The sequence below is a fragment of the Pelophylax lessonae genome (genome assembly GCF_965119305.1).
Source record: "Pelophylax lessonae genome assembly, chromosome: 3".
Classification (NCBI taxonomy): Eukaryota; Metazoa; Chordata; class Amphibia; order Anura; family Ranidae; genus Pelophylax; species Pelophylax lessonae.
This window is the reverse complement of record NC_138770.1, coordinates 598,621,189-598,646,105: the sequence shown is the minus strand read 5'-3', so window position 1 is coordinate 598,646,105 and position 24,917 is coordinate 598,621,189. Positions and strand designations below refer to the sequence as shown.

At 43.9% G+C, this 24,917-nt stretch overlaps 1 protein-coding gene across 1 annotated transcript; it reads left to right on the top strand.

Moving 5' to 3' along the window:
• Window positions 1-453: 453 nt before the first annotated feature.
• On the top strand, window positions 454-24,568 carry LOC309551219 (uncharacterized protein). The gene is made up of 3 exons (XM_082251722.1): window positions 454-526; window positions 22,025-22,347; window positions 22,632-24,568. Exons 2-3 carry the CDS (start codon window positions 22,025-22,027, stop codon window positions 23,503-23,505), a joined length of 1,197 nt encoding a protein of 398 aa, XP_082107848.1. The 5' UTR covers window positions 454-526; the 3' UTR covers window positions 23,506-24,568.
• Window positions 24,569-24,917: the final 349 nt, after the last annotated feature.

The following is a 24,917-nucleotide window of genomic DNA, read 5'->3' as shown; positions in this document are numbered from 1 at the left end:
CGTCCATTCACCGATACAGTACATACACCGTCCATTCACTGATATCACCACCAACCCACCTGAGTCCCGGTGTCCCCGGCTCTATGAAGTGTGTGGTGGGAAGGCGGAAGTAGAAGGAGCTCTGTGCCCGGTCACCTTCTCCTCCACACACTGGACACACCGTGCGCGGACTCCACCAATAGCAGAGCACCTCTCTGCCGCTCCTTCTAAAACAAGAGCTGTGATTGGTCACTGGGGTGCGGTGACCTTTGTATAAAAACATGTCGCCGGTCTGTGAATAAGAGATAAAACAGATCAGGAATGGCAGAGTTGTGTGTGAAGGATTGAGGTAGAGCAGGACGATCACATATTATACTAATATTAATAACTGAGAAAGCTGTGGAGGGCGCTTGAGGTGATTTGTCACCGTACGCCCTCCGTAGTATGTCGGCCATGTTTGATGAGGGCAGACTTCACCGTTGAAGGAAGTGCTGTTGCCCTTAGTGAGGTTTGTGAGCCTGTTCTTCTGACAGTGAGGGATTGAGAGGTATGTTATGTGCGCAGCTTAGTGAGAAAAACGAGGACTTCTATCTCTTCAGAGAACTGTATGTACACATAGGGGGGTATACAGACACAGAGGTATGTACACATTAGGGGGGTATACAGACACAGAGGTATGTACACACAGGGGGGTATACAGACACAGAGGTATGTACACACAGGGGGGTATACAGACACAGAGGTATGTACACACAGGGGGGTATACAGACACAGGAATATATACACATAGGGGGGTATACAGACACAGAGGTATGTACACTCAGGGGGTATACAGACACAGAGGTATGTACACACAGGGGGTATACAGACACAGAGGTATGTACACACAAGGGGGTATACAGACACAGAGGTATGTACACAGAGGGGGGTATACAGACACAGAGGTATGTACACACAGGGGGGTATACAGACACAGAGGTATGTACACACAGGGGGGTATACAGACACAGAGGTATGTACACACAGGGGGGTATACAGACACAGAGGTATGTACACACAGGGGGGTATACAGACACAGAGGTATGTACACACAGGGGGGTATACAGACACAGAGGTATGTACACACAGGGGGGTATACAGACACAGAGGTATGTACACACAGGGGGGTATACAGACACAGAGGTATGTACACACAGGGGGGTATACAGACACAGAGGTATGTACACTCAGGGGGGTATACAGACACAGAGGTATGTACACACAGGGGGGTATACAGACACAGAGGTATGTACACACAGGGGGGTATACAGACACAGAGGTATGTACACACAGGGGGGTATACAGACACAGAGGTATGTACACTCAGGGGGGTATACAGACACAGAGGTATGTACACACAGGGGGGTATACAGACACAGAGGTATGTACACACAGGGGGGTATACAGACACAGAGGTATGTACACTCAGGGGGGTATACAGACACAGAGGTATGTACACACAGGGGGGTATACAGACACAGAGGTATGTACACTCAGGGGGGTATACAGACACAGAGGTATGTACACACAGGGGGGTATACAGACACAGAGGTATGTACACACAGGGGGGTATACAGACACAGAGGTATGTACACTCAGGGGGGTATACAGACACAGAGGTATGTACACACAGGGGGGTATACAGACACAGAGGTATGTACACACAGGGGGTATACAGACACAGGAATATATACACATAGGGGGGTATACAGACACAGAGGTATGTACACTCAGGGGGTATACAGACACAGAGGTATGTACACACAGGGGGTATACAGACACAGAGGTATGTACACACAAGGGGGTATACAGACACAGAGGTATGTACACACAGGGGGGTATACAGACACAGAGGTATGTACACACAAGGGGGTATACAGACACAGAGGTATGTACACACAGGGGGGTATACAGACACAGAGGTATGTACACACAGGGGGGTATACAGACACAGAGGTATGTACACACAGGGGGGTATACAGACACAGAGGTATGTACACACAGGGGGGTATACAGACACAGAGGTATGTACACTCAGGGGGGTATACAGACACAGAGGTATGTACACACAGGGGGGTATACAGACACAGAGGTATGTACACACAGGGGGTATACGGACACAGAGGTATGTACACACAGGGGGGTATACAGACACAGAGGTATGTACACACAAGGGGGTATACAGACACAGAGGTATGTACACACAGGGGGGTATACAGACACAGAGGTATGTACACACAGGGGGGTATACAGACACAGAGGTATGTACACACAGGGGGGTATACAGACACAGAGGTATGTACACATAAGGGGGTATACAAACACAGAGGTATGTACACACAGGGGGGTATACAGACACAGAGGTATGTACACACAGGTGGGTATACAGACACAGGGGTATGTACACACAGGGGGGTATACAGACACAGAGGTATGTACACACAGGGGGGTATACAGACACAGAGGTATGTACACACAGGGGGGTATACAGACACAGAGGTATGTACACACAAGGGGGTATACAGACACAGAGGTATGTACACACAAGGGGGTATACAGACACAGAGGTATGTACACACAAGGGGGTATACAGACACAGAGGTATGTACACTCAGGGGGGTATACAGACACAGGGGTATGTACACACAAGGGGGTATACAGACACAGGGGTATGTACACACAGGGGGGTATACAGACACAGAGGTATGTACACACAAGGGGGTATACAGACACAGAGGTATGTACACACAGGGGGGTATACAGACACAGAGGTATGTACACACAGGGGGGTATACAGACACAGAGGTATGTACACACAGGGGGGTATACAGACACAGAGGTATGTACACACAGGGGGGTATACAGACACAGAGGTATGTACACATAGGGGGGGTATACAGACACAGAGGTATGTACACACAGGTGGGTATACAGACACAGAGGTATGTACACACAGGTGGGTATACAGACACAGAGGTATGTACACACAGGGGGGTATACAGACACAGAGGTATGTACACACAGGGGGGTATACAGACACAGAGGTATGTACACACAGGGGGGTATACAGACACAGAGGTATGTACACACAGGGGGGTATACAGACACAGAGGTATGTACACACAGGGGGGTATACAGACACAGAGGTATGTACACACAGGGGGGTATACAGACACAGAGGTATGTACACTCAGGGGGGTATACAGACACAGAGGTATGTACACACAGGGGGGTATACAGACACAGAGGTATGTACACACAGGGGGGTATACAGACACAGAGGTATGTACACACAGGGGGGTATACAGACACAGAGGTATGTACACTCAGGGGGGTATACAGACACAGAGGTATGTACACACAGGGGGGTATACAGACACAGAGGTATGTACACACAGGGGGGTATACAGACACAGAGGTATGTACACTCAGGGGGGTATACAGACACAGAGGTATGTACACAGGGGGGTATACAGACACAGAGGTATGTACACACAGGGGGGTATACAGACACAGAGGTATGTACACACAGGGGGGTATACAGACACAGAGGTATGTACACTCAGGGGGGTATACAGACACAGAGGTATGTACACACAGGGGGGTATACAGACACAGAGGTATGTACACACAGGGGGGTATACAGACACAGAGGTATGTACACTCAGGGGGGTATACAGACACAGAGGTATGTACACACAGGGGGGTATACAGACACAGAGGTATGTACACACAGGGGGTATACAGACACAGGAATATATACACATAGGGGGGTATACAGACACAGAGGTATGTACACTCAGGGGGTATACAGACACAGAGGTATGTACACACAGGGGGTATACAGACACAGAGGTATGTACACACAAGGGGGTATACAGACACAGAGGTATGTACACACAGGGGGGTATACAGACACAGAGGTATGTACACACAAGGGGGTATACAGACACAGAGGTATGTACACACAGGGGGGTATACAGACACAGAGGTATGTACACACAGGGGGGTATACAGACACAGAGGTATGTACACACAGGGGGGTATACAGACACAGAGGTATGTACACACAGGGGGTATACAGACACAGAGGTATGTACACTCAGGGGGGTATACAGACACAGAGGTATGTACACACAGGGGGGTATACAGACACAGAGGTATGTACACACAGGGGGTATACGGACACAGAGGTATGTACACACAGGGGGGTATACAGACACAGAGGTATGTACACACAAGGGGGTATACAGACACAGAGGTATGTACACACAGGGGGGTATACAGACACAGAGGTATGTACACACAGGGGGGTATACAGACACAGAGGTATGTACACATAGGGGGGTATACAAACACAGAGGTATGTACACACAGGGGGGTATACAGACACAGAGGTATGTACACACAGGTGGGTATACAGACACAGGGGTATGTACACACAGGGGGGTATACAGACACAGAGGTATGTACACACAAGGGGGTATACAGACACAGAGGTATGTACACACAAGGGGGTATACAGACACAGAGGTATGTACACACAAGGGGGTATACAGACACAGAGGTATGTACACTCAGGGGGGTATACAGACACAGGGGTATGTACACACAAGGGGGTATACAGACACAGGGGTATGTACACACAGGGGGGTATACAGACACAGAGGTATGTACACACAGGGGGGTATACAGACACAGAGGTATGTACACACAGGGGGGTATACAGACACAGAGGTATGTACACACAGGGGGGTATACAGACACAGAGGTATGTACACACAGGGGGGTATACAGACACAGAGGTATGTACACACAGGGGGGTATACAGACACAGAGGTATGTACACACAGGGGGGTATACAGACACAGAGGTATGTACACATAGGGGGGGTATACAGACACAGAGGTATGTACACACAGGTGGGTATACAGACACAGAGGTATGTACACACAGGTGGGTATACAGACACAGAGGTATGTACACACAGGGGGGTATACAGACACAGAGGTATGTACACACAGGTGGGTATACAGACACAGAGGTATGTACACACAGGGGGGTATACAGACACAGAGGTATGTACACACAGGTGGGTATACAGACACAGGGGTATGTACACATAGGGGGGTATACAGACACAGAGGTATGTACACACACGGGGGTATACAGACACAGAGGTATGTACACACAAGGGGGTATACAGACACAGAGGTATGTACACACAAGGGGGTATACAGACACAGAGGTATGTACACTCAGGGGGGTATACAGACACAGGGGTATGTACACTCAGGGGGGTATACAGACACAGGGGTATGTACACACAAGGGGGTATACAGACACAGAGGTATGTACACACAAGGGGGTATACGGACACAGGAGTATATACACATAGGGGGGGATACAGACACAGGAGTATATACACATAGGGGGGTATACAGACACAGAGGTATGTACACACAGGGGGGTATATACACACAGGGGGGTATACAGACACAGAGGTATGTACACACAGGGGGTATACAGACACAGAGGTAAGTACACACAGGGGGGTATACAGACACAGGAGTATATACACACAGGGGGGTATACAGACACAGAGGTATGTACACCCAGGGGGGTATGCACACACGTGTATGTACACACAGAAGGGAGTACAGACGCAGCGGTATGTACACGCAGCGGGGGATACAGACACAGAGGTATGTACATACAGGGGGTATACACACACACAGGGGGGTATATGGACAAAGTGATATGCACACACAGAGGTGTATATAGATAAAGAGGTATATACGAACACAGGGGGGTATGTGTACAAAGGGAGAAATATGGACACAGAGGTATGTACACACAGGGGGGTATACAGACACAGGGGTATGTGCACACAAGAAGTTATACAATATACAGACACGGGTATGTACACACAGGGGGGGGGGGGTATACAGACACATGGGTATGTAAACACGGGGGGGTATACAGACACATGGGTATGTAAACACAGGGGGGTATACAGACACAGGTATGTACACGCATGGGGGTATACTGACACAGGGGTATGTACACACAGGGGGGTATGTACACACAGGGGGGAATACAGACACAGGGGTATGTACACACAGGGGGGAATACAGACACAGGGGTATGTACACACAGGGGGGTATAAAGACACAGGGGTATGCACACACAGGGGGGTATAGAGACACAGGGGGGGTATACAGACACAGGGGTATGTACACACAGGGGGGTATACAGACACAGCGGTATGTACACACAGGGGGGTATACAGACACTGAGGTATGTACACACACAGAGGGTATACAGACGAAGAGGTATGTACACACAGGGGGGTATACAGACGAAGAGGTATGTACACACTGGGGCATACAGACACATAGGTATGTACACACAGGGGGGTATACCGACACAGGGGTATGCACACACAGGGGGGTATACAGACACAGGGGTATGTACACACAGGGGGGTATACAGCCACAGGGGTATGCACACACAGGGGGGGGTATACAGACACAGGGGTATGTACACACAGAGGAGTATACAGACACAGCGGTATGTACACACAGGGGGGTATACAGACACTGAGGTATGTACACACAGGTGGGTATACAGACACAGCTGTATGGACACACAGGGGGTATACAGACGAAGAGGTATGTACACACAGGGGGGTATACAGACTAAGAGGTATGTACACACAGTGGCGTATACAGACACGGGTATGTACACACAGGTGGGTATACAGACACAGCTGTATCGACACATAGGGGGGTATACAGACACAGCGGTATGTACACACAGGGGGTATACAGACGAAGAAGTATGTACACACAGGGGGTATACAGACGAAGAGGTATGTACACACAGGGGTTTATACAGACACAGGGGTATGTACACACAGGGGGGTATACAGACACAGATGTATGTACACACAGGGGGGTATACAGACACAGGGGTATGCACACACGGGGGTATACAGACACGGGGGTATGTACACACAGGGGGGTATACAGACACAGTGGTATGTACACACGGGGGGGGGGGGTATACAGACACAGGGGTATGTACACACAGGGGTGGTATACAGACACTGAGGTATGTACACACAGGTGGGTATACAGACACAGCTGTATGGACACATAGGGGGGTATACAGACACTGAGGTATGTACACACAGGGGGTATACAGATGAAGAGGTATGTACACACAGGGGGGTATACAGACAAAGAGGTATGTACACACAGTGGCGTATACAGACACAGGGGTATGTAAAAACAGGAGGGTATACAGACACAGCTGTATCGACACATAGGGGGGTATACAGACACTGAGGTATGTACACACAGGGGTATACAGACACTGAGGTATGTACACACGGGGGTATACAGACGAAGAAGTATGTACACACGGGGGTATACAGACGAAGAGGTATGTACACACAGGGGGGTATACAGACACAGGGGTATGTACACACAGGGGGGTATACAGACACAGATGTATGTACACACAGGGGGGTATACAGACACAGGGGGGTATACAGACACAGAGGTATGTACACACGGGGGGTGGGGTATACAGACACAGAGGTATGTACACACAGGGGGGTATACAGACACAGAGGTATGTACACACAGGGGGGTATACAGACACAGAGGTAAGTACACAGAGGGGGGTATACAGACACAGGGGTATGTACACACAGGGGGGTATACAGACACAGAGGTATGTACACACGGGGGTATACAGACACAGAGTTATGTACACACAGGGGGGTATACAGACACAGAGGTAAGTACACACAGGGGGGTATACAGACACAGGGGTATGTACACACACGGGGGTATACAGACACAGAGGTATGTACACACAGGGGGGGTATACAGACACAGGGGTATGTACACACAGGGGGGTATACAGACACAGAGGTAAGTACACACGGGGGTATACAGACACAGAGGTATGTACACACAGGGGCGTATACAGACACAGAGGTATGTACACACAGGGGGTATACAGACACAGAGATATGTACACAGAAGGGGGGTATACAGACACAGAGGTAAGTGCACACAGGGGGGTATACAGACACAGGGGTATGTACACACAGGGGGGTATACAGACACAGGGGTATGTACACACGGGAGGTATACAGACACAGAGGTAAGTACACACGGGGGGTATACAGACACAGAGGTATGTACACACAGGGGGGTATACAGACACAGAGGTATGTACACACAGGGGGGTATACAGACACAGAGATATGTACACAGAAGGGGGGTATACAGACACAGAGGTATGTACACACAGGGGGGTATACAGACACAGGGGTATGTACACATAGGGGGGTATACAGACACAGAGGTATGTACACACAGGGGGGTATACTGCATGTTCTCAGTGCAGACACAGCTGGTTGCACCGGACACCATAGGCTACAGTACAGTCAGTTGTAATGTAGGGTGAAGTTCCTCTTGAAGGGTCTTGTTGCTGGTGAGTTGCAGACTTGTGTGACACCGTCCTTAGGCCAGGGCTGCAGTCATGTGTAGTGATCTGCTGAGTGAAGAACCTCTTTAAGAATGTGCTTTATCAATTGCATTGATTTGAACTGCTAAGCTAAGCTGTCATTTCTGTTAGAGGTCAGTTGATGTACCATCGGCTCCATCTACTGGCCAAAGTACAGTATCGCTTTCTCAACTGAGACAGTTCAAAAAACTATAACATATTCTGACCAATAGATGGAGTTTATGATACAGACATTAATCTCTTACAAAAATTATGGTGATTGGTGACGTTTCTTTTAGTGTGTGTGTGCGAAAGTGTTTGACATTCATGCCACATATGTTTTATAAATAGACCTCCTATAGAACCTTCATTGAGATTTCTGTTGGGGTCTGTTAGGGAGATCCCCCTTGCTTCCTGACACTAAGGGAAATGAGAGAAATTCTCCCTCCCCAGCTGGTACATTTGTCACAGGGGTAGGTGTGTCTGTGGTGAGATTTCTCCTTGTTTCATGTTTCAAAAACAAATGTGAATGAATGGTGGGAATTCTTTTCTGGCTTACTTTAAAATCAAGTAAAGAAATCTCTAAAAACGCAGACACGGGCAGCAATGAAAAGTGACCGAGGTTCTCACTACACTGTACAACAGGGATCGGGAACCTATGGCTCGCGAGCCAGACGTGGCTCTCTTGATGGCTGCATCTGGCTCGCGCTGCGGCCACACTGGTTGCTAGTATGCCACTTGGTGTCTAGCAACCAGTGATGTTACGTGACGTCAGCGCCGTCATGTGACAGCGGGAGAGCGAGGGCAATGGTCAAATTCCTCCTCCGCTTCTAAATTTACTCCACCCACCACCGGCCACCTCCCTCTTCTCCAGGTGGCAGCGCGGGCTCAGCGTAGAGCCGAGGAAGGTCCTGAAGCGACAGGTCAGTCAGTCACTCGTCAGTGTAAATATTTTGCGTTCTGTGCTTCCCCTGTCTCAAGTAATTGCAAATACTCTTTTAGAAATAGAATTTGCAATTACTAAGTTGAGACAGGGAAGCACAGAAAGCAAAAAATGATAGGCTAGCCTGCACCTTCTTTTATCTTTTATTCACAGTTTACAGAGTCTCCCGATACCCTCACTGAAGAAGTGCTGCAGGCCTGCAGCCATATGTACAGTGGGATTTTTTAATAACATTTCCCCAGACATTGACATTTTGGCACATATGGGCTACACATCCACTTTCTGTTTGCGCTAAGGTTATTTCTCCTTTCCATTGTCGTGCCCTGCAAATCGCACTAATGTGAACAGGGGAAGTCAACTTTAATATTTCAGCTCCTTTAACCACTTCAGCCCTGGACGGTTTTACCCCGTTAATGACCAGGGCATATTTTGCAATTCGTCACTTCTTTACTTACTTAAAGGTTCCCGACCCCTGAAATATAGTGTATGGCTCTCACGGAATTACATTTGAAAATATGTGGTGTTCGTGGCTCTCTCAGCCAAAAAGGTTCCTGACCCCTGCTGTGCAAAATAAATAAATAGGCTCTGGCTGATGTTTCATTTTTAAATAGCATATTGGGAGTCAAATTGTGTTCCAACATTTCTAATACATGGCTAATTTCAATGCAGTGGCTAAATTGCATAGAAAATGAGTGTGAAAATGTGTTTGAAAAATGCACGCATTTGAATGCTTTGGTTTTCATAAGCAATGCATGAACAATCAATGTGGTAAATTTGCTGCGCTATAATCATGATAATATCATATAGACTATATAAGATATAAAACCAGTATAATCAGTACCCGTATAATATATTAAAGGAAAGCTGCTGACACAAAAAGACAAGAAAACAATATCTTCAGTGGAAATGATGTAAGATGGTGTCGCGCTAATCCAAATATGTAAATAATGCTGATAAAGGAAAAAACAAGTCCCAAGTGCAGTGACTGAGTCCACTTAAACTGTAGATATGGAGGAGTGTAAATAGGAAGGTCCACCACCAAACATATAATCATATTGTGACGTCGTCAGGGATAGGCTGACGACGTCACTATATGACGAAACGCGTCGGGATTGGCTAGCGCTCTGACGCATGCGCAGATGAGGGACGCGGTGGCCATTTTGATGGTGGGATACCCACATGATCCAACCGCTGAACGCTAATTTTAAGCAACATAACTGTAAGCTGCTCTCCTTTATTTCTTTATTAAATTTTTGAAATACTACACCATGAGGGGGTCATCTTTTTACATTTTCTGAGTGCCTGAAGGAGTTTCATTTGGGGAACCCAATCTGGTCGATAATGGGAGAAAGTGTTTGGAGGTGATCGGTCCTTCCCTACCACAGATTTCATTATACCTTTTTGGCGTGCTTTGACCCTGAGGGGTCTATCAAGTTGGTAAGAGTACCTCAGATTACTGTTTGGTGGCGGTCCTTCCTATTTGCACTCCTCCATATCTACAGTTTAAGTGGACTCAGTCACTGCACTTGGGACTTGTTTTTTCCTTTATCAGCATTATTTACATATTTGGATTAGCGCGACACCATCTTACATCAATGCATGGACAATGCCATCCATTGTATTACCCTCTGTATACTACATACAAACTTCTGATTTTCTCACTTTTTCAGTTTTTGAAGGGAAGCAGTAGAACCTTTTTCAGATTTTAGTACCAGATAATAGTTGTGTGGTTTGTTGTGCGTCTGCCATTGCGCTGCTGTGGTGCCCGTTTACATCAATAAAACAGGATTCAGTATGAATTAGAAAGGTGCTTGTGCTTATTTTGGTGCTATGCAGTGTGTTTTTAGCCCCATCGACTTAAGTAGGAGCGAAAAATGTATGTACATTCATTTTTGGCATTGGTTTGTGCTAACACTCAGTCTCTTCCTCCTAGCAGCAATGATATCCCAGCAGAAAATGTACTGAAGGAAGCACGATTATTCAGCAGCACTAGTGCGAATGTAGGCTGAAAGCAGTTCTAAAGGTATGAGTTTTTTTACCCTTATGCATTAAGAAAAAAAACTCTCTTCGTGTGTAGCCGATGAGCTGGTGATGATAGCTTAAGTGCTAATCATGGTGAAGTGGGTACATGGATCTGGGGGGACTTATATGAGGTATATTGAGCTTGGGAAAGCTTAACTCGGGGATCTTTGTGTGGAAATTATTTTGGCGATACCTGTAAATAGCTGTAAGTGTCCTATTTGCCGTGCCCGTTGCTCGTATACCTGACAGCTGTCTCAGCTGTCTTTTCACCCCTCTACAGTACCTTGAAATTCCTTGTGCTGTTGGTCATTTCTGTGACTGGATGTCAGCGCAGTTGTGGCTGCAATGTAGGGTGAAACATTGCGTCAAGTAGAATCACCGTGACATACGGAGGATAGTTCTGAAAGAATTATCCTGGTCCGATCGGCCACACACATGTACCAGGATAATTCTTTCAGAACAATCCTCCGCATGTCACGGTGATTCTACTTGATGCAATTCATCAGTTATTATTCACACTCCTGACTAACATCAGGAAAAAAACGCAACTGCACCGATACTTTAACCAGAACTTACACATAACCACCTTAACGGGAGTTCTCTATTATTCCCCATATATCTGGCTATATCGGAACAACACATCCTCTCTCGCATCCGAGCTTCCACAGGATTTATATCAGGGAAGAACCACTATCTAAGCCATTCATCTTCTGGAAAAAAATTATTCATTGTGAATTTTCTTTTTTCATCACCCTGATATTTTTTACATTATACATCCACACCGGCCGGTATTGTTATTTATGTTACTTGTTTGTCTTGTTTTCTGTACACACATCGCTGGCACCTTTCTTTAATCAATTTATCCTGCGCGGTAGTGAAATTTCACCCAACATTACTAATAAATGTATGACCTATGATCACGCTATTGATTGCCTCCCTGCCTCATACTTACCAACTCAAAAACCTATCTTTCTTCTGTGTTCTGTGCAGAATACTTTTTCCCATATGCATTAAGGTTAAGTTGGTCCCATACATTTGAAGGCATAGGAATTTATCATAGATCAATTGTTATTTAATTTTTTTCCCCCAACCTACACAATCAATTATATTCATGAGCTATTATGCATTGAGGATCACAGTGGATATGCATTGGCTACTTACATTCCAGCCAAGTCCCCAGGTTTTGGTTTTGAAGTTGTACCTTTTTTATGGGTAGTGGTGCTTACTAAACACCCCCACTGGTGTGCTTAATGTGGAATTCCAAGATAACCCTAACTATTCTTAACTACTTGCCGACCGCCGCAAGTAAATATACTGCGGCGGTCAGCCCCGGCCAGGCAAAGTGACGTGTATATATACGTCACTAGCCTGTCACCGGCTTGTGAGCCAATAGCGTGCGAGCTCGTTCACTAAGGAGTCCGTGCGTGTGACCGGCGGACCCGATGTCACTCGGCGATCGTCGGTAGAGCGGGAGAAAGGCAGGCGGCTAATGTAAACAAGCCGCCTGTCATTCTCCCCTGTGTAAAAATGTAGATCAGACGGTTCTACTATGTAGAACCATTGATCTCTGTTTTTACAATAGTAGACCTGTCCCATCACAGTTAGAAACACACCCCTAGGACACACTTAAACCCTCCCTCTCCAATACAGTTAACCCCTTCCCTGCCAGTGTCATTTTTACAGTAACAGTGCATATGTATAGCACTAATTACTGCAGTAATGTCACTGGTAACCTCAAAAGTGTCAAAAATGTCAGTCAACGGTCCGTTCTGTCCGCCGCAATGTCGCAGTAGCGCAAAAAAATCGCAGATCGCCGCCATTACGCGTTAAAAAAAGCCCCACAAAAAATGACAAAAATCTTTCCCTTTGTTAGTAAACGCAATAACTTTTGCGCAAACCAATCAAAATACGCTTTTTGCGATTTTTTTTTTTTTTTTTTTTTTTTTTTACCAAACATATGTAGCATAAAACAAATTGGCCGAAAATGTTAAAAAATTTAGATTTTTACATTTTTTTTTTTGTGAATTTCATATAAAAAAATTTGAAAAATATTGTTATTTTTGCAAAATTAACGCTCTTTCTTTGTTTATAGCGCATGATCAAAAAATCGCACAGGTGATCAAATACCACCAAAAGAAAGCTCTGTTTGTAGGAAAATAAGGACAGTATTTTTATTAATGTTGTGGCTCTAGCCCGCTACGTCCTATTCACTGCCTGGGAATCTGTATATTGGATATTTCGAATTGCCGAGTTGTGGCAAAGCCTCATATACAGTTCCTATACTTTGCTGATTTAATAATATTGCTGTTGGTCTTGTATAACTGCTTCACAGCACTGGCCTGTTGCATGATGTAGTATATGCTTTCTTATGAATGCCACATGGCAGTCTCTTTACTAATGCATTAATTATTTCACTGTATTTATGTTGTGTTAGTTTGTCATGGATATGGCTATAAATAAGATGGTTTAGAGTTAGGGCCTCTGGCTGTTGAGCCTAGAGCTGAAAATAGGGTTTCCATCCATCTGGATTTCACAGACAGAATTGGATTGGATAACAGCGGGTGTCAGCGGACATGTCACCGCTGACATCCCCTGCTCCATATTGGTGCATGGAGCATCCGATCGGAAAAACTGAACGGCGGACCTGATCGGAAAGCCCATGTGAAATGGGCCTTAAGTCCCGGTTCACACTGGGGCAGCTTGTCAGGTGACTTACCTGTCTGGCAAGTCTCGCTCCATTCAGTGCAATGAAACCGTTCTAATCGAGCAACTCAAGTCACTCCGACTTAGAAAAAGGTTCCTGCACTCCTTTGGGGGCGACTTTCATTAACTTATATTAGAGGAGTCGTTTGCAAGCCCCGCTGAAGTCGGGCAACTTTAAAGCCGCCCCAGTATGAACTGAGCCTAAAGCCCCGTACACACGCACCGATTGTTGGCCGTAAATATTCGGCCAACGTCTGATCAGCCGATTGTCGGCTTGTTAGTATGATGCTTCAGACAACCGACAACAGAACGGCCGATTGTTTGTCAGTCAGTACAGATTTCGGCCGACAAAAATCAGATGAGCAAGACTGGGCATGCTCAGAGAAGAAAAAACACACGGAAAGTCAACCATCACATGACATCACTTCTGAAGTTGGTTGTTGTTGGCCGAAAAAATTTGTGTGCAGTCTAGGCACATTCCAACCAACAACACTGGACAAAAGTGGGCCGATCGGTCGGCCAACAATTGGTGCGTGTGTACGGCGCTTTAGAGAGTGCTCCTAATCTCAGCTCATTACATGTGTAGAAGACACCTGGGAGCCAGAAATCTTGCTGATTGATAGGGGATCAAATACTTATTTTACTCATTAAAATGCAAATCAATTTATACATTTTTTGAAATGCATTTTTCTGGATTTGTTTGTTATTGTTCTGTCTCACTGTTCAAATAAACCTACCATTAAAATTATAGACTGATCATTTCTTTGTCAGTGGTAATACTTACAAAATCAGCCGGGGATCAAATACTTTTTTCCCTGACTGTAGTAAGATTACTTTGCGGTATTAGCAAGGAAGCTCAGACCTCTGCAGTGTATAAATATGCATTACATACAAAACTATTACACTATTAGGAATATAATACAAGTCTGACAGATATAACAAGCAAGATGCCTGGCAAATAAGCAGAAACTATGGTCTGTAAACAGTAGAAATACGCTTAAAAGTTTCTTAACTCAGGTTACTGTGTGTTCATGATTGCCGTAGACAACGAGGACTCAGACTTCTATAAGCAGTTGCTGGAGATCAGGCAAAAGCGTCTTCAGGTATAACTTCTTCTGGCTTGGTACAGATCTTTCTTCAGGTGTTAGGACATTATGGAGTCCTCTTTAACTCCTTCCCAGGATAAAGGGATTTGGGTCTTTTCATCTGACTCCTTTGTTTTTTTTTTATTCGAACGATGTTGGGCAGAAGGGTGGTGACAAGGCAACCCACGAAACAAAGTTAATCAGGAACAGAACACAACTTGCATAGTGTATGGCTCGCTTTATCTTTTAGCTTTGCTGTGGATGTATAGTGATTTGTTCATACACTACTAGGGGAATGTAAGCTGCACTCAGGAGAAGGAACTTTGGCCATCATGCAGCACAAGCCTTACATGACCGATTTTATATATATATATATATAAACGATGTGGTTGTGATTTTGTTACCGTGTCTCTGCTTCTTTGCCAGAGTCTCTCCTGGTGGCTTTTCTGTGTACTAATGCAGTCCATGTAGTGGGAATGTATGTTTCCACTATGCACAGACCTCACTCAGCAGATTTTTTCAGTGAATAACATTTTGGCTTACACTCCAGACTTCATAAATTTTTTTTTTTTTCTTTTTTTTTTTTTCAACTGTGATGCAAGCAAGGCTTTCTTTTCTTTTTTTATGCAGGCTAAAGACAAACATTTTCTCCTTTGATCAGTGTTGGGCTTTAATATAATTGGCGTTACTGTAAATAAAAAGTATTTCTGTCCCATTTATAAGGACACTAAAATTGCTATTCTGTTGAAAAGCATTGCAAAATTGTTTACAAAAGAAGTAAAAGCATTTATGCACATTTTTAAATGTGGCACAAAGAACATTAAAAAAAAAAACACACATTAAAACCAAACAAAACTTTTAAATATTAAAATATATAAATTTAAAATTACAGCAATGGTGGCTAAAAGAGAAGGAGGGAAATTAGTTAATTAGGGCAGATTAATATAAATATAAATATACTCCCCCCCCCCCCCCCACCCCTGTGCTAGTGGACACCTTCACCAGACATCCACCCCACCCCTTTATCAGACATTTCCCCCCTACCTCAGTCACTCCTGTGTGTCCACACAATGTGCCCAACTCCTGCCCCGCGCGACTCACTTTCTAATTGTGAGTCAGCCAGACTCCGTCAGGGTAGAGCGAGCAGCAGGCGGCAGCTTGTCCTGGCGGCGGCGCGTGCTCTCTGATTAAAAGAGACCTCTCACTACTTGTCTGCTCCGGCTGAGCTGCGACCAACAGTGAGCTGTGCAGCGGTGCCCGCCGCTACAGTCCAGAGTCACTGTAGCTTTGGGGGGCCTTATTATCGGGGAGGTCTTATTTTCGGGGGGGGGGGATCTTGTATTTCAGCGAGAGGCAAAACTGTAAGTGGATTTTTTTTCGGTGGATGTCTTACTTTCGGGGAAACAGTGTACTTGTAAGATTGCTTTAAAGTGTTACTAAACCCAGGAGCCTGCATTTTCTATATCTGGTCTCCCACATTACACAGAACATGGGAATGCAATTATTTTAGTAAATATAAACTGCTAAATATCTTTTCTCATCAGCAGTATATAGCAGTCTTATGACTTCTATCAGTGTCTGGTTAAAGCTTGTAATCGGAGTTTTCATTCTCCTCTGTCCTATGAGGCTGTCCTATGATTGGCCCTGTGCTTATCACATGCACTCAAAAAAAAAAAAAAAAACATCTCTAGCAATACACACCAAACTGAGCATGTGTGGAGTGCCCCCAAGGCTCTGTTCTTTCAGCAAATAAATTGGAGACCGTAAAAGAAGGGGAGGATCAGAGAAGACTGGATCAAACACCCTTTTTACACAATGCAGAGGATTAACCCCTTAGGTTCCACCGTGAGTATAACAAGCATGCTTTACTGCATATACAAACTGATTTTACCATTGTGGGTTTAGTAACGCCTTAAAGCGGTTGTATCCTCACAAAAAAAAAAAAAACCCTGCAGGACAAAGGCATAATGAGCTAGTATGCATCGCATACTAGCTCATTATGAAATACTTACCTTAGAACGAAGCCCCGACATGGTTGCCCGGACACCGAGAGAGCTGACATGTTCAGTGAGTGGCTGGAGCCCTATTATTCAGTGGGGATCGAAAGTTTGAGCACCCCAGGTAAAAATTTGTAATAATGTGCATAAAGAAGCCAAGGAAAGATGGAAAAATCTCCAAAAGGCATCAAATTACAGATTAGACATTCTTATAATATGTCAACAAAAGTTAGATTTTATTTCCATTATTGACACTTTCAAAATTAGAGAAAACAAAAAATGGCGTCTGCAAAAGTTTGGGCACCCCGCAGAATTTATAGCATGCACAGCCCCCTTTGCAAGGCTGAGACCTGCCAGTGTCATGGATTGTTCTCAATCATCGTCTGGGAAGACCATGTGATGTCAATCTCAAAGGTTTTAAATGCCCAGACTCCTCTGACTTTGCCCTAACAATCAGCACCATGGGATCTTCTAAGCAGTTGTCTAGAAAACTGTTACTGAAAATAGTTGACGCTCACAAAGCTGGAGAAGGCTATAAGAAGATAGCAAAGCGTTTTCAGATGTCAATATCCTCTGTTTGGAATGTAATTAAGAAATGGCAGTCATCAGGAACAGTGGAAGTTAAAGCAAGATCTGGAAGACCAAGAAAAATATCAGACAGAACAGCTCGCAGGATTGTGAGAAAAACAATTAAAAACCCACGTTTGACTGCACGATCCCTCCAGAAAGGTCTAGCAGACACTGGAGTTGTGGTACACTATTCCTCTATAAAGATATACTTGTACAAATATGGTCTTCATGGAAGAGTCATCAGAAGAAATCCTCTTCTACGTCCTCACCACAAAAATCAGCGTTTGAACTTGGCAAACGAACATATAGACACGCCTGATGCATTTTGGAAACAAGTTCTGTGGACCGATGAGGTTAAAATTGAACTTTTTGGCCGGAATGAGCAAAGGTACGTTTGGAGAAGAAGGGGCACAGAATTTAATGAAAAGAACCTCTGTCCAACTGTTAGGCATGGGGGTGGATCAATCATGCTTTGGGGTTGTATTTCAGCCAGTGGCACAGGGAACATCTCACAAGTAGAAGGAAAAATAGATTCAATAAAATTTCAGCAAAGTTTGGATGGTAAGTTGATGCCATCTGTGAAAAATCTGAAGTTAAAGAGAGGATGGCTTCTACAAATGGATAATAATCCTAAACACACCTCGAAATCCACGGGGGATTACATCAAGAGGCGTAAACTGAAGGTTTTGCCATGGCCTTCACAATCTCCTGACCTCAACATAATTGAAAATCTATGGATAAACCTTAAAAGAGCAGTGCGTGACAGACAGCCCAGAAATCTCAAAGAACTGGAAGACTTTTGTAAGGCAGAATGGGCAAAGATACCTTAAACAAGAATTGAAAAACTCTTGGCTGGCTACAAAAAGCGTTTACAAGCTGTGATACTTGCCAAAGGGGGCAGTACAAGATATTAACTCTGCAGGGTGCCCAAACTTTTACAGACGCCATTTTTTTTGTTTTCTGTAATTTTGAAAGGGTCAGTGATGGAAATAAAATCTAACTTTTGTTGACATATTCTAAGAATGTCTAATCTGTAATTTGATGCCTTTTGGAGATTTTTCCATCTTTCCTTGGCTTCTTTATGCACAATAATACAAATTTTTACCTGGGGTGCCCAAACTTTCGATCCCCACTGTAGGCTTACCTGTAGGTAAAAGTTAAAAAGCGGACTATACTACCTCTTTAATGAGCATCATATGTACATAATGGATCACCCCTTTGAATTTTGTATAAATGAGTAAAATTAATACAACCTAACAATGTTACTATATATCTTTTTAAAAATACTGATTAGAAGATCTGCATTTGACTGCAGCCACTGCAGCACCTGCAATTCTCCCCAAAAAGATATGAGAGGCAGGAAGAAGAGAGAGTACTATCATACTTCGATGAAGTATGTTTGGCCATACATAGTAAGCCCAAGGTATGAGATTGCTTAAAACTGAACTTAAATGATACCAAGAGACATTACATTTACATGCATAAACCTAACACAACAAATTTCTATTTCATATAATATTCAAAAGTATATCCCATTTTAAAGGGGGGAATGGGGTTGGGTATTTTTTTTTTTTTCCTATAGATCTAAAATTGTATCTTCATTTAACCAAAAAAGGTAAATATTTACTACACTTTCGTGGGGAAAAAAATAGCAAAAAATTTTTTTATATATATACATACAGTGCCTTGCGAAAGTATTCGGCCCCCTTGAACTTTTCGACCTTTTGCCACATTTCAGGCTTCAAACATAAAGATATAAAACTGTAATTTTTTGTGAAGAATCAACAACAAGTGGGACACAATCATGAAGTGGAACGCAATTTATTGGATATTTCAAACTTTTTTAACAAAAAACTGAAAAATTGGGCGTGCAAAATTATTCAGCCCCCTTAAGTTAATCCTTTGTAGCCCCAACTTTTGCTACAATTACAGCTGTAAGTCGCTTGGGGTATGTCTCTATCAGTTTTTCACATCGAGAGACTGAAATTTTTGCCCATTCCTCCTTGCAAAACAGCTCGAGCTCAGTGAGGTTGGATGGAGAGCGTTTGTGAACAGCAGTTTTCAGTTCTTTCCACAGATTCTCGATTGGATTCAGGTCTGGACTTTGACTTGGCCATTCTAACACCTGGATATGTTTATTTGTGAACCACTTCATTGTAGATTTTGCTTTATGTTTTGGATCATTGTCTTGTTGGAAGACAAATCTCCGTCCCAGTCTCCGGTCTTTTGCAGACTCCATCAGGTTTTCTTCCAGAATGGTCCTGTATTTGGCTCCATCCATCTTCCCATCAATTTTAACCATCTTCCCTGTCCCTGCTGAAGAAAAGCAGGCCCAAACCATGATGCTGCCACCACCATGTTTGACAGTGGGGATGGTGTGTTCAGGGTGATGAGCTGTGTTGCTTTTATGCCAAACATAACGTTTTGCATTGTTGCCAAAAAGTTCGATTTTGGTTTCATCTGACCAGAGCACCTTCTTCCACATGTTTGGTGTATCTCCCAGGTGGCTTGTGGCAAACTTTAAATGACACTTTTTATGGATATCTTTAAGAAATGGCTTTCTTCTTGCCACTCTTCCATAAAGGCCAGATTTCTGCAGTATACGACTGATTGTTGTCCTATAGACAGAGTCTCCCACCTCAGCTGTAGATCTCTGCAGTTCATCCAGAGTGATCATGGGCCTCTTGGCTGCATCTCTGATCAGTCTTCTCCTTGTATGAGCTGAAAGTTTAGAGGGACGGCCAGGTCTTCGTATATTTGCAGTGGTCGGATACTCCTTCCATTTCAATATTATCGCTTGCACAGTGCTCCTTGGGATGTTTAAAGCTTAGGAAATCTTTTTGTATCCAAATCCATCTTTAAACTTCTCCACAACAGTATCTCGGACCTGCCTGCTGTGTTCCTTGTTCTTCATGATGCTCTCTGCACTTTAAATGGACCTCTGAGACTATCACAGTGCAGGTGCATTTATACACAGACTTGATTACACACAGGTGGATTATATTCATCATCATTAGTCATTTAGGTCAACATTGGATCATTCAGAGATCCTCACTTATCTTCTGGAGAGAGTTTGCTGCACTGAAAGTAAATGGGCTAAATGATTTTGCACGCCCAATTTTTCAGTTTTTTTATTTGTTAAAAAAGTTTGAAATATCCAATAAATTTCGTTCCACTTCATGATTGTGTCCCACTTGTTGATTCTTCACAAAAAAATTACAGTTTTATATCTTTATGTTTAAAGCCTGAAATGTGGCAAAAGGTAGCAAAGTTCAAGGGGGGCGAATACTTTTGCAAGGCACTGTATATACAATTGTGACACAAGTCATATTGTAATCGAATGTTATTAAAAATGACCTTTCCTATACAATCTGCTTCTCTGTCATTTTCTGTAAAATGCAGTATGGCTACTTCGAGGTGTTCTGTTCACAGAATGTATACTGACCACACCCCAGAAACATCATTTCCTGCATGTGTGATTGGCTCACTCATTTTCCCAGAAGTCTGCACTAAGATACAAGTCAGATTTCAGTCATCTCCTGCAACAGAAATGTCATATTTGTTACTCTTTAACTCTTTACTGACCTAAGAAACTTTCATCACTATTGCCCTGCTGCTATTTTTAGTTTTTGGCAAAATTTATCACTACCAGTGTAAATTATCCCTCCAAGGCCACTTTCACATGGCCGTTTTGCTGCATGCACCAGATTCCGACAGAAATAATCATCAGATTCTTGCAGCTGGATTGCCAGGCGCATGTGAATAGCGGCGGACAATCCACCTGCACAGAGTATTGACAAATTGACTGCGTATGTCACTGTTTGTATTTAGCCGCACACCAAGCTGTAACCTGTGGTTAGGAATGGGTATCCAAGCCTGGATGCAGTTAGATGTGTTCAGGTTCAGATGTCTGTCTCTAACCACAGGTTAGTCTCATGTGTAGCTTCATGCAAACAGTTATGGCCACTATCAGCCTTTCATTACTTCTGGTGTATGAAGCTGGATGTCCATGTGAAGGAGGCCTACTCTGATTTAACACTTCATCAAATGATGAAAAAGTAAGTTTGTTGTTAACAGGAAGTGTTTTGTTTTATTATTGATGCTGAGACCTGTTGGTGTATGGTCTAAGGATGTGTGGTTCTGTCTCTGTTTTGTTGGAGATGGATTTCTACACGTGGATGAGTCTCATGATCAATCTTCTCACTGTGAAGATACTGATTGACAAGAGAAGACGTCTGAGGGAGAAGAAGAGACGCCGATTATATTGGGTTCATCCATTGATCTCGCAGCGGCTAAGCAAGGGTCACTTTCACACTGTGTATCTTGAACTCCGAAAGTATCCAAAGAAATTCCATGAGTATGCTCGGATGAGTGTCACTACATTTGATGAACTGTTGGAAGTTGTTAGACCTCAGCTGACCAGAGCATCTACGAACATGAGAGCTAGCATTTCTCCAGAGGAGAGATTACTGGTGACATTGCGGTAAGTGTATAATGTTTTTTGTATGTATTGATATGGCTTGACTTTATTTTCTATTTAAACAATGGCTGTTGCTTACCAGTCAGGTAGATCTTTCTTTTTTTACTGATTTTTTTTACTTTGTCAATTTGCCACTTTTCTTGGACCACAAACTACAAATTGTTGTTTTCGGTTCTCAAGAATTTCCTAAATGCAGTCATGTATATTTATATTTAGTACCTGGAGTGAATAAGGCCCACACATTTGGAATCTTCAGTAATTGATTTTTTTTTTTTTTTCCCTTCCAGATATCTTGCTACAGGGGACACATTTGCTTCACTCCATTTTCATTTCCTTCTTGGAAAAATGACAATTTGCAAGATTGTCCATGAAACCTGTGCAGCCATCTGGAGCTTGTTAAGAAATCAAGTGATGCCTGAGCCCACAGAAGAAAAATGGAGAGCTGTCAGTGAAGGATTTAAGAGCACTTGCCATTTTCCTAACTGTGTTGGTGCTTTGGATGGAAAACGTATAAGAATTAAAATGCCACCCAAAAATGGTTCAGAGAGTTCCAGATTTAAAAACGATTTCTCCATTGTGCTAATGGCTATTGTGGACAGTGCGCACAATTTTGTGGCTGTAGATGTTGGAGCATATAGAACTGTTGGGGATTCAAAAATATTTCGCACTTCTCCAATGGGGAGGAAAATTCTTGAGGGCAAATTTAATATTCCAAGCCCAAGGCCCATAGAAGAAGGCGGGGATCCACTGCCATTTGTGTTTGTCGCTGATGAGGCCTTCAGCTTAAGCAACAACATAATGAAGCCTTATCCTAAGAGAGGCCTGGATTTGAATGGGAAAATTTTCAACTACAGACTGAGCCGTGCACGACGTCAGGTGGAATGCGCTTTTGGAATTCTAGCTAATAAGTGGAGGATATTTCAGAGCACTATCCAGCTGAAGCCTTCACATGTGGACATGATCGTGAAGAGTGCATGTTCTCTTCACAACTTTGTACTACAAAGAGAGGGCTATTCCGATGACTTGCTGGATCATAATATGGAGGATTTGGAGTGGCCTGCTGTGCGATACCCTGATCATGCTGCAAATATAAGAGAAAAATTTGCACAGTATTTTATGTCCTCTGCTGGTGAACTTCCCTGGCAGTGCAGCAAAGTTTAAAAGATCCGTCAGCCTAAAACTTTCTTTTTTGTTATTAATATATTGGGAAATCCTAGTGGTGAGATCTCCTATGCAGAGTTCCCAGATCTGCACAGCTGCTGTGGCCAGCAAAGGGAACCTGTTGCTAGACCATTCATCTTAGCAACAATCTTCCCATAGGATGTGCATTTAAATGTTTTTTATGCATGTTCTTTTTTGTAAAAGCCTCCCTTGTGTAGAAATCCAAAAGCCTTGAGACTACTTCCGTATGTCACTATGTTGGATGTGATGTCAGCAGCCCCGCTGCACTCAGAGCTGTCATTAAATGACACTTTTATAGTATTCCTTAGCTACCTAAAAGGTTATGTATAGAAGCAAGGACAAGGGTGAAGGTGCTGGGCCAGCAAAGACAGTAATTGGACACAGGAGAAGAGGCTGTGACATACAAAGAGAGAGGGGGCTGTGATAAGGAACGGATTCTTCCTGAAGAAGTCAAATTTGTTAGCCAGTTCAAAGGCACAATGCAAATTAATACTAAATGATTATGGGGAAAAAAAAAAAACACTGCAAATAAGCACTTAATTTTTATGCACTTTTACCTGGCCTTTTTAGGTTGGTGACAGGGTCTGTTTAACTGGGGTCCCACTCTTTTCTGGATTTTTATTTTGTTTTATAGAATCAAGAATACAGGAAAAGTGAGGACACCCAAAGTTCCATAGTGGGTGGTAAATGGAACCAAGAGTCCCCGAAAAGATATAGGGGGAACTTGTGTTACCACAACCCATCTGTGGTTGAAATATAATGTTTGGGTTTAATGACCATTGTCACTTATGTTTTTAGTAATTATTGTAAATATTGTATATCATTTGCTCCCAACCCCCCCAAATTCCTTGTTTTCCCTTTTTATAGTACATCGGCAGTATTTCTGATTTTTCTTTCTGATATTTAGGGCCTGTGTCAATGAGCTTTAATGGGTAAATGCAGCGTGCTTTTGAGATCGGTTTGTGAGGTCATTCAGAATTTATGGCCCTGATTTAGCTTCTTTTGCATTCTCATGGACTTGTATGGACAAAGAAGCTGTTCTAAAGCAAATGAAAGCCCTTTGACACTGAGTGCCGGTTCACACTAGGGCGACCTGGTCGCCTCACAGGTCGCCGCAGGTCGCCTCCCATAGGGAAGCTACGGACCCGTTCTAATAGGAGCGACACAAGTCGCTCCGACCTAGAAAAAGGGTCCGGAGCTTCTTTGGGGCGGCCAGGAGGCGACCGCCATAGACTTCAATGTTATGAAGTCCGTGGCGGCCGCTCTGAGGTCGCGGCGCGCTGCTCGCACCGCGACCTCGGAGGTCGCCACCCGAAGTAGTATCGCGGTAGTGTGAACCGGCGCTAACTCAAAAGGAAAACTATCCATTAGCAAAATATTTGTTTGAAAAG